At 33.0% G+C, this 11,849-nt stretch overlaps 1 protein-coding gene across 3 annotated transcripts in view; it reads left to right on the forward strand.

Annotated features, from left to right (window-relative positions):
• LOC110031682 (origin of replication complex subunit 1-like) overlaps positions 1-11,083 on the forward strand; it is a 33,165-nt gene extending 22,082 nt beyond the window's left edge. The window contains exons 3-17 of one of the 3 annotated variants that reach the window (XM_020735015.1): positions 1,877-2,029; positions 2,111-2,236; positions 2,317-2,468; positions 2,544-2,643; positions 2,788-2,910; positions 3,000-3,161; positions 3,305-3,362; positions 3,453-3,631; positions 5,694-5,826; positions 6,141-6,211; positions 6,678-6,773; positions 7,305-7,381; positions 7,791-7,874; positions 10,381-10,521; positions 10,806-11,083. In XM_020735015.1, the coding sequence (XP_020590674.1) occupies positions 1,877-2,029; positions 2,111-2,236; positions 2,317-2,468; positions 2,544-2,643; positions 2,788-2,910; positions 3,000-3,161; positions 3,305-3,362; positions 3,453-3,631; positions 5,694-5,826; positions 6,141-6,211; positions 6,678-6,773; positions 7,305-7,381; positions 7,791-7,874; positions 10,381-10,444 (1,578 nt within the window). In that variant the 3' untranslated portion in view covers positions 10,445-10,521; positions 10,806-11,083. Of the gene's footprint in view, positions 1-1,876; positions 2,030-2,110; positions 2,237-2,316; positions 2,469-2,543; positions 2,644-2,787; positions 2,911-2,999; positions 3,162-3,304; positions 3,363-3,452; positions 3,632-5,693; positions 5,827-6,140; positions 6,212-6,677; positions 6,774-7,304; positions 7,382-7,790; positions 7,948-10,380; positions 10,522-10,805 lie in introns of those variants that run through there. The other 2 variants (XM_020735014.1, XM_020735016.1) reach the window with 2 other exon arrangements.
• The last annotated feature ends 766 nt before the right edge of the window (positions 11,084-11,849 follow it).

Below are 11,849 nucleotides of genomic sequence, written 5' to 3' on the forward strand. Positions count from 1 at the left end.
ATAATAAAATTGGCAGGATTGAACATTTAAATAACATCATCTCTAAAAATGCAGCCACACATTAGGATAGTTTGGGAAGTCACTGAGGGTTCTCCTCAGGATCTGTGACATCCCCTACCTTTTCTTTTATTTGGACTCCTGAAATAACTGTTCATGTTTGAGCCACTCCCATTTGCCCTTCTACGTCCTACCTTGAAAACCTGAACCTTGAATTCTTGAAGACTAGAACCATTGATCATTATCGAGAGTTTTCTCAAGTGGCTCCCGTCATTTGGGATGTAATTAACTATAGGGGCTTGCCTCTATAGGGAACTTGGAACCCAGGTAAAATAAACCCTATTTAATCTTTGTATTAAATAGGGGAATTTGTCGGTCATATATAAAAGGTTCGCAGACCAAACGGATGTCACAAATCTCTTAGTTTGCAGGATTGGGTCTATCGCCGAGGTCTACACTTATCTCTCGGGAAGGTGTAGTATTCGCGGTATCAGACACGATTATGCAAACTCTCAGACTAATGAGATCCATTTGGTCTCATTTTTCAAAAATTAAAACATACTGCTTTTAAAACTCAAACTATATATCTTTTATACTTAAATTAAATCTCAAAAATTATTTTCAATATATCATATTTTTTTTTTAAATAAATCAATCGAAAAAAAAGTTGACCGACAGCATATAAAGAAAAACAAATGTAATATATACAAGACTTAAAAATTAAGTACAAAAAGTCACGAACTTATCTCTTATAACAATGGTATTATCAACTTTATTTTTAAAGATATTAAAAAGAATATATTTTCTAAAAAATGCGTGATACTAGCATATGATACTAGATATATAATATTTATTATCAATATCAAATCTTAATTTCAAAAAAATAATCTAACTAAAGTGATTTTAATTAATGTAAGTAAAAGAAATTGATTAAAGGAACAACTAAGAAAATTTGCTCACGAAGCATGTGATATAACTTCTGAAAAATTCCAGCAATATGAAATTTAAGTTTGGTAGAAAATTTCTCTTAAAAAAATAATTTTGCCAAATTAATTTTAGGAGAAATATGAGAGCACATAGCACTTCAAATAATTTGTCAACAAAACAAAGATAAAAGAAGCAAATACAAAATTTGGATTTCAATCTTAGATAAATCTTAGTGAAATATCTACTCGATCTTATCAAATGTGAAAATATATTATCGATGCAAAAGAACAACTCTAACAAATCTAAATTTGAAATAATGTTGTTTTCACCAAAATCAAATGGCGAGTCAGGGCGTTCATGGGGCTAGCAGATTTCACCTTAAGTATGGTAAGAATTAGCTGCACCATTGCTGTGATATTTGACCGCATTCTTTAACCTATAGGTGGTGAATAGTGTAACTATCTATATAATTATTGAAAAGTAACTTGTGTTTTTGTTGGACAAGTAGATATCCAAAGGTAAAGTTTCTTGGCATATGTTTTCTTGTTATCATATTATGACAGTAAGTCGTAGGTAATATTAGTTTGAAGTGTCTGACTTTTGATACCAGATAATCTGCATCATGCATGTTTTTTCTTTATAATTTACCTAACGAAGCAAAGTTATAAGCAATGAACGTATTCTATTATCCATATCTACAAAGTAGTCTCACGTTTGACCACGTTTGGTTTTCTTCAAAGCAGTGATGGATGATTTTATTGCTGTATGTTATTGCCTTGTAGTCAACCTTGATCACTTTGCCATACATAAGTCAAACCTGTTGTTATCTTTAATTTCCTTGTAGACTTTTTAATGCCAACCGTTTGAAACTCTGATTTTAATTTAGCTTAGTTTACTTTTACTGCAGCTTTGCTGCAGTAATGTTGATTTATATTTCATTTTTTGTCTGCAGATGGAATCTGTGCTTAGGCATTGCTATGTCATGAACCCTAGAGAATTTGCCGATGCAAACAATGAGGGTGATGATGTGTTCTATTGTGAATATGAATATGATGTTCGCTGGCACAGTTTCAAGCGTCTTGCTGAAGTTGCTGACTGTGACAATGTAGGCATTCTATAACTAGAATATGCATTTGATTTGCCCTTTAGAACATTCTCTAATTTTTCATCTTAATTTATGCTATAGGATGAAGAGGCTGGAAATGATGAAGATTGGAAATACACTAATGATTCAGGTTGTGACAGTGAAGATGATTCGGACTTCGATGATGACACAACGGGAAAATTCACTCAAACTCATGAATTAGCTGCAGTACGCTTCTCATTTTTTTTTCATCTTAACCTGATGTGTTCTGTTTAATTCACATGTTTGTATATGCAAATTTTTCTTAGAATTCACGTCAGGGGAGGATATTTGGTCTTCACAAGATAGGATTGAAGAAAATTCCAGAACATGTGAGGCTTTACAAGCCAACTGACTTGGAACGGGCGAAATCGATGCTGTTGCTAACAGCTTTGCCCAAAACGTTACCTTGCAGAACTAAGTATTTACTTCATTTTGATAAGACGCGATTTTTTCTCTTGATCTTTTTTCCTGAAATTCTATGATTATATATTAGGGAAATGGAGGAGATTACTTTATTTATCAAAGGTGCTGTTTGCGAAGACCATTGTTTAGGTCGCTGTCTTTATATTCATGGTGTTCCTGGAACTGGCAAGGTTTGTGATACTTCTCTATTGTTATTTCTAAAAAACCTTTTTCATTTTACAGAGTGTTTTCTTCTTTTGTTCATTTATTATTTCTTTTATTTAAAAGCTTGAAGACTCTTTATCTTTTTAATACTTCTCTGTATCAACCTGCAGACTATGACTGTACTTACTGTCCTGAAAAACCTTAGGGCTGAAGTTGATGCTGGAAGAATGAGGCCTTTCTGTTTTGTTGAGGTTAATGGTCTCAAATTGTCCTCACCAGAGAATATTTACAGGGTATTGTAATAAGTCTAGTCTGCAATCTATTTGAAGCGAGCTCTTTCTTGCATCTTTTAATATTTATTGTGATCAACTTGACTATAAAGGTTATTTATGAAGCTCTGAGTGGGCATAGAGTTGGGTGGAAGAAGGCTCTTAGCATTCTCAATGAGCGATTTTCTGAGGGAACCAAAATTGGCAAGGAAGAAAACCGACCATGTGTTTTACTTGTAGATGAACTTGATCTTTTATTAACCAGGAATCAATCGGTGAATCTCTGTCTTTGATTTCTATTTTTACATTGATTTTTTAATATTATACCACATGGATCCATGAAGATGTATTAGGATTTTATGGACATTCCAATTGCAATATTTTCCATGTTTCTTGAATTTGACTTTGTTTATTTCAGGTGTTGTATAACATTCTTGATTGGCCCACCAAACCTGACTCGAATCTAATTATTATAGGTATGAAGCATGGACTTGCTTTTTAATGGACTATATTTGTCTCCAATGTTGTGGTTTCTTCAAGTTCTAACTTTTATATAAAATTTTTAGGGGTTGCTAACACTATGGATCTTCCAGAGAAGTTCCTTCCTAGAATCTCAAGCCGAATGGGGATGCAGAGGCTTTGTTTTGGCCCTTACAACTATCAACAACTTCAGGAAATTATATCTAGTCGCCTTAAAGGCATTGATGCATTTGAAGAACAAGCTATTGAATTTGCATCAAGAAAGGTGTGGCCCCATGCTCGCTTCCTTCAACTCTACCTATGTAATGAATCAAGAAATTATGAGTATTCATTATACCGTGAAACCCTTATGAAGTAAACGTTCAGTGAATTTTATTTTTTTAAAATTTTTCCATTTTGGCTAGTTGTCTTCATTTTTAAAATGATAAAAGGCTTCAGTTAGAAGAGTCTGCTTTCTTTTAATTTGTTTGAGATCATCGCATGCATGGCAACAAATTTATATCGAAGTTTTTTGGCTACAAAGAACATATGTAATTATCAGTTGAGTAGGTGTCCAACCACTCTTGGATCTTCATTTCTACATACAAATATTTGAAATTTGATTCTTTTTTGGAATTTCATGAGAATCTATATTTTAAAACACAAGGTCAAATCAACATGATGATAGCAATGCATGACATAAGTGAGTAATTTTATAGATCACAAATTTAATTTTATAATAAAGGAAATATGGGCAATATTAATAGATATTAGCTTTGATCGTGGGACCCTGATTAGCTATCTAGGAGCATATTCCTACTTATGTAGCTTTCACGCCTAACTAAAAATGTGTGCTGTAGTGTGCATGTGTGGAGCATTACAAGGTATAATGGCGTACGTGACGTAACTCACAATATACCAAGTGGCCTTGTATCACAATATCTTCATTAAACCAACATGATGTATGTTTTGCATTTTAGTTAACAAACATACCACCTATGATAAATCAACATACATGACCGATAATTCTCACGTAAGCCTCATTCACTTTGCCTTTGCCATGCATGATTCCATATTGTAGGATAACATAGCATATGGAGATACTCCTGCAAATGTACTTCACATATATGAGAATACATAAGATTATATGGGTAGCCATATACTACAAATCTAACCATAAATATTTAGTTGAAATAAAGTAAAACACAATAAAATTCACACTAGGGAATACTACAAGAAATCCTGTAAAGTGAAACACTATACCAAAATCGAAGATAGGAGAATTATATCCTATCTTGAGCAACTCTCTCCACTGGCTCGTTGTGTAAATCAGATTAAAAGCCTCATAACATGTGCTTCTCTCCCTCTTTCTCTCACCCAAATGTTTGGATGAAATAAATGGGTTAAAAAGACCGGTGCGGTGCGGTTATTAGTCGGGTAATTTGACATTATTTTTCTTTTAATTGAAATCAAGTTGCCCAAGGAATCAACACCCAAGATTAATATAAGGCTACTAGAACTCATGAAAGAACATCCATGAAATGCTAAACTCAATCAATACCAAATAAAATTTATAACATGGACACTTGAGGACTCCATGAGTGCAAAGATGTTGACTTATATCATCTTTATCGCACTATAGTTTAAAAGATTGTACCATAGATTGTTGATTTATTCATGTCATATATAACTGGTTGTAGAGCATAATGCTTAGAATTTGACTATAGTAAGCTTATGGGAACATCGGAATGATCAAACTGTGTATATTTAAATATATTTCATTAGAAAATCAATATACACTCACAAATACAATTTAAATCTTGTGTGGTTTGGGTTATCGCATACATGTACTATGTCTATATGGCAGTGGGTATTACAGAAGCACTCACCCTTTACAACCTCTGGAGGAGCTCATGTGTTATCAAAGTTGTGGTCAAGGCATGTGATGCACGCAACATGCATGTATAATATAGGCAACTGCTTTGGCCAGAGAGTTTGCATAGGACCTGTGCTGGGTGGATCATCTGATCGCAATGTGGGCGCCTTTCTTGTGAGCGAGATAAAAAATGATGAGCTGCCCTATTTTATTTATATAATTTCTTTAAAAAATGATTTCATGGCCCCAAAAAATGGAAATTTTGGACAAATACAGGGGTGGTTAATAACCATATTTTGTTGTGTACAGCCATTGGTTAACTTATAGTAACTTTAGACTTGATTGTGGTCAGAACTTTTATCTCTTCAAACCTGTTATCACATGTTAACTTGACGCACGAATAATCTATTAAGCATGAAGTTTTGTGCTTATATAATTCATTTTCCTCTTTCTTCTATTCTTCAACCTGCAGGTTGCAGCCATGTCTGGTGATGCTAGGCGAGCTTTGGAAATATGTCGACGAGCAGCGGAGGTGGCAGACTATCGACTCAAACAACTGGCCCAATCTTCACATTCATCTTCTTTAGGGCAATCTTTGCCTGAAGGTCTGTAGCATGTAGCTCTTCATGACAATATAATTATTAATGTTGCTTCATATATTGTTATTCCCTAGCTGGTTTCCAGCTTGATTTTGCTATTATTTCCATTTAAGAAATGTGTCAACTATAATTAGTTCTCGCAATATTATTGTATTAAGGCTTTTTTAGTTTTCATTTCATGAATTTCTTTGAGATCATGGGGAATTAAGAGTTATTTATTAATGCTCATGTATCAATTTCATATATTTTTTAAACCTTTTAAGTACAATCACTCCAATGAATGTTATGAAGTATGCTTCATTTTTGTAATTGTCTCACAGGGAAACATTTTGTCAGTATGGACGACGTTGAAGCTGCCATACATGAGGTATTTCAAGCTCCGCATATTCGGGTGAGTCATAAATAATTCTTATTTGTATCTCCAGTGAAAAATGACAAATGATCAACTAGAATACGATTAATCTTAAAAAAAATGGATCGATTTAATCTTTTTGAACTTTCATGCTTATCTAGGGTTTTGGAGACGGCCAAGATAACTTTATTATTTTGTCCAGTGTTTGTTGACACACCTCCCTGCTTGTATTCTTAAATGAAGATTTTAAGTTATATAATAGTTTTTATTTAAACGGCAGCTATTGATAGAATTCACGGCCAATGGCATTTGAAGACAGCATACATAAGATGAGTTTAGAATGGATGATATAGAGAGCTTAGAACTTGACAAAGCAATCTATGAGTTTTCGGATATGAGATATTTTGTTGCATGTATATTCATTTTTTGCTCGTGTATTTGCATCTTTCTGATTACTGTGAGAAACCTGTTTGTTGTTGTAACTGAATCGATGTTTTGATCCCAGATAATGAAAACTTCTTCAAGATTGAGCAAAATTATGTTGGCAGCTATGGTCCATGAACTCTACCGGAGCGGGCTTGGTGAGGTTACCTTTGAAAAAGTTAGTTTTCTTCTCTTTTACACTGCAATTTTGGAAACTCAGAGGAGGTACAACAGAATGTGATTTGCACAATTCAGTCGGCATCATTTGAACATGGTTGAAGCATGCACAATTAAGCCTCATTTGGTTAGCATCTAGAGGAATAATTGTTATTTTTTTAAACATCCTTATTGAAGCCACATGCAAAATCTGTTTACGAACGGTGGTTAATTTTCTGAAGTTTTCTTCTAGTTTCTTTTCTTTTTTTTATTAATTGCATGGTTGAAGTGTGCTAAGAAGCTAAAACCAAGAATCTTATCCTGTTGCTGTTTTTTATACTTTGAATAATATACAAAATGATGTATAATATTGAAATAATGCATTTTCGTTCACTTATGTTCATTATCCATTATTAGAAACCTTGACATCCCAACTAGTTCATGGTTGTGTTTATATTTGTTTTTATTATTTTATCACCTTCAACCCCCTCGTGCACATGCCTACATGCATTTCTCATATGGTTTGGTTTATTTATTTATTTATTATTTTCAGTTGGCAACTACTATTCGGTCTCTGTGTTCAAGTAACAGGGAATTACTACCTGGATGGGATGACCTCTTGAAAGTTTGGTAAGCAGTTAAGCAATTACATTAATGATTTGTTCAGTTTGTGGTTTATTGTTTTTGATGTTAGATTTATTTATTAGCGCTTCTGTCAGTTTGGATAGCCAGCTGTGCATTTCTGAAATACTTGTGACTGGAATTAAGATGCATCTCCATCATGATTTTGATCTATTTCTGTATGATATTTTTCTCACCACAGTCATTTAAGCCTGATTAACATTAATTCCAGTGTTGTCTTTGACATTTAGGTTCACAATGCAGCTTCTTATTTTAACATCTTTTAACATGCACCTTATGAAATATAATCTATATAATACATATTATATTTTGCAGTCTGTAGTTCTGTATTGATGTTCTTATAAATTAAGATTTAATTGGTTTAACAAATTTGCATTATTTGACTTTTTTCTTGCAGTTGCAAGCTTGGCGAGTGCAGAATCATTCTTTCAGAGGAAGGTGCAAAGCATAGGTTGCAAAGGATGCAGCTCAACTTCCCAAGGTTGATTGCTGGATTTGCATAAATTTATTAATAACAAATTATACCGAATTTGCATTTCCATTTTTTTTAATTCACGGTGAAATTTTTTAGACATACCTTATGATAGTGAATTTTTTGGCACTGTAATTAGTTTTGAAGAATTAGTGTAATTAAAACAAAAGAAAATCCAAGCAATGGAGTGCTAATTCTAATTATTCAGCTGTAGCGGTCATTGCTTGCTGCTTTTATGTGGTAGTTATCTTGTGCGAGTCAAAAACCCATAGTTTGTAGAGTTGCTTTATGAAAGTTAGAGGTGAGTTCTAATATAAAATAAAGGTATTTTTTCCAAAAGTGTTAGAATGCTTTTAGTGGTCTTTATAATAAATTAGATACTAAAGAGGGTGAAAAAAATATAGGCATAAACTAGCCAAACAAAGAGAAAAGAAAAGATTTAATTTAAGTGCATTAAAGATGAAAATAAAAAAGTATCACGACTCGGCCCAGGACTTGAAATTTAACCAATATGGAAACAGATTGTCGGACGGTGAAAACTGTGCTTTCTATATTCATTTACTATTTAACAAATGAAAGAGTTACTAATCAAAATAAATAAAAATAAGATATTTAATTTTATCTCGTTACTGGTTGTCCGCGCTTTCTATACACATTTTCTCTTCTATCTTTTATCTTTTAATCAATTAATTTAACATGAAAGTTAGTTTAAAAATAACAGTGAGCTAAAAAAATCATCGATTACTCATACTTTTAAACTGTCGTAATACAAGGAAAGAGAAAATAACATGCATTTTTGTTAAACTTTTTAATAAATCAATGTAAGCATTTGACATGTTATTCAATGAATCTTACTATATTAATATTGTTTTGCATGTTGGCTTAAGCTTTCGATGTAGAGGTTACATGTCGAGCGATGGAGAAGTCGGCATTGGTGTCATGCGGCCAATCAGAGGTTACAGAAGGATGTATCCTGGTGTATTCTTTTCGTTGATGATATCCTTCTTATGGATAAGATTACAGAAATAATTCAAGAAAAACTTGAATTATGGAGGTCTACATTTTAGTGTAAAGGCCATCGTTTGAGTAGATCTAAAATTGAATACACGGACTGTAATTTTAGTACTAGTAGCTCTAGTGGCACAATTGTAACTAGAGGTGTTCAAATTATTAAAAAGGTGTGAAAATTTTAGATATCTCAAGTTCATATTGTTCCAACTGATGACAATATAGATGGGGATGTTATTAGTAGAATTCAAATTGGTTGGTTGATGTGGAGGAATGCATCAGGCCTATTGTGTGATAGAAAAGTACTGCTTAGACTGAAAGGAAAATTTTATAAGATGTTAGTGAGACTTGCAATGCTCTATGGCGCAGAATGTTGGCCTTTAAAAGGAATCATAAAACAAAGTTAAGTGTTGCTGAGATGAAAATGCTTAGGCGGATGAGTGGCTTGACACTTGGAGACAATTGTGTTGCTGAGTGATGGTGATATAGACGGAGATGTTATTAGTAGACTTCAAATTGGTTGATTGAAGTGAAGGAATGCATCAGGCCTATTGTGTGTAGAAAAGTACTCCTTAGACTAAAAGGAAAATTTTGTAAGATGTTAGTGAGACTTGCAATGCTCTATGGCTCTATGGCAGGCACAGAATGTTGGCCTTTAAAAGAGAATCATAAAACAAAGTTAAGTGTTGCTGAGATGAGAATGCTTAGGTGGATGAGTGACTTGACACTTAGAGACAAAATGCGAAATGAATAAATCTGTGGTAGGGTTAGTGTGGCTCCAATGGCGGACAAGATTAGAGAGAGTCGTCTTAGATGGTTTGGTCACATTAAATGTCGACCATCTGATGATCCTGTTAGGAGAGTAGATGTTTTAGATTCGACTTGTGCTAAGAAAAACAGAGGTAGACCTAAAAAGACTTAGGCATATTGTATAAAAAATATCTTAATCTATTAGAATTAAATGAAAATATGGCATTCAATAAGATACAATGGAGATAAAGGCTTGTTATTGTTGTTGTTGTTGTTGTAGGTTAGAATTTCTGTCAATTCACTTCGTAAACAATCTTTTTGCAATAGGTATGAGCCTAATAATATTAACCTTTGTCTAGTTCCTGCATTGGCAGGAGACTTTTGCATTAGGTATGTCTTTTTTTCACCCTTACTAATTTTCAATTTTGGTTATTTTGAGATGGCTTTATCACACTCAACCCATCTTATTGTTGATATTGCTTGCTTTGATATATCTATTTGTTCCTCAAAACCTTCCAAAAATCATCTACGTAGAATATCATTCGTTGTGACACTTCTCTTCGCAAAACTCACTGTCCTTCCTTGCAATAAGTGTTCATCTTGAACCAGAAGAGGTCTATTCATGTGATCAAGACCATATCAAAGTTAAATTTTGATTTCACAAATGTTGCAAATCATATGCTGCTTAAGAAAGATTTTCTTAATTATCACCTTATTCTTCAAACCTTATTCTAACATTTCATGTTTTCTCCTGCAGTGATGATGTTTCTTTCGCATTGAAGGATTGCCCAGAAATCCCCTGGCTTTCAAAATACCTTTGATTTTCTGAGCCGGGCATATATGATGATGTATTTCATGGAATTCCTTCCAGAGTTTAAAGTAACTTTCCATGATCACTGTAAGTCAATATGGAAAACCATCTTCCTTCATTCTGATATCTGTTCTGAACTTCACTGTCTGCTATGAGGCTGTATGAGTCAGGCGGGCTAGATGTGAATTTTTCTTTCATTTGATTTTCCGTGCAAGTTATTATGTTCTCTTTTTTTTTTGTATCAACAAGATTTGTATGATAAGATTCGTTTCTTGCTGGAATGAAGATAAATGTATCACCTTTTATAGGTGAAATATCTAAATTAGAATTATCACCTGCATGAAGGGAATTGTAAATGCTTCTTACTTCAGGACGCGTTTTCCACAGGGAAGCGAAGATGCAATGCTTGAAGAATTCTATTTAGGTCAGCAATCTTTTTTTGGTCAAAGCTACGGGATATTGTTGCACTTCATTGAGATTTTAGATTAAGATATAAGGATTGGTGCATCCAATCTCAATAAACATTTTTCAGGAAGTATTCTTTTAGAAGCTAATAGTTCTCTTCTTGCATTTATTTATGAACTTTTTTAGTATTTTGTCTTTTGATTATAAGGTCACTTTTTAACGAGGAGGAAAGAATTTGAGATTATTTGCGAGGAAAGCATAAAATTCATTAACTCATATTGTACTACATTATGATATTCATCAACATTTTTTTTTTTTTCTAATTGATATCTTGAAATAAATTTTGTTTTCTTGTTCCTTTGCTGCTCAACATACATCTGTCAACTTTGTTTACATAAGATCTAATCTGGAAACAAAAAGGTAATGAAATATTTATGTGAAAACCACTTATTTGATTGAAGAGAAATTGAGTGAAATTTTCTTTTAGTATTTCTTATTTTGTTTATGAGAACTCGAGGCTTGTTGTCTTGTGGTGAGGGGATTGTCAAGGGGCAAAAAAATACATTTATTCATATTTTTCAGGGTAAATTTATTTACTGGTTCATTTTATCAAAAATGAAACATGAAAAATAAAACGCATTTACATTGTATTCTATTGATTTAGATCGAATTGAATCTTAAATTTTATTTGTTTCATTAGTGTTGGCCTTGTGGGTGTTTTGTGTATGTCCATTATATATGATTTTATTCGAAGAATCTTGTTTCCTCATTCATGACATTTCCACGTGTAAAAGGCGCATGGTTGTGCATAAATGCAAGCATAAACAAATAAAAAAACTAGAATTAGAGGAATTTTATCGCGTTGTAGCTTAGGGAAAATTGTCAGAAAATCTTTTGAAGAGACGTGATTGTTTATGTGAAACCAAAGAGAGACGTGGATATACACTCGGTACAAGTTTAAAATATTAATAATAATAATAAAAAACCCTTAAGAGGAGCCATTAATATGG

Source organism: Phalaenopsis equestris, unplaced genomic scaffold, assembly GCF_001263595.1.
Source record: "Phalaenopsis equestris unplaced genomic scaffold, ASM126359v1 Scaffold000840, whole genome shotgun sequence".
Classification (NCBI taxonomy): Eukaryota; Viridiplantae; Streptophyta; class Magnoliopsida; order Asparagales; family Orchidaceae; genus Phalaenopsis; species Phalaenopsis equestris.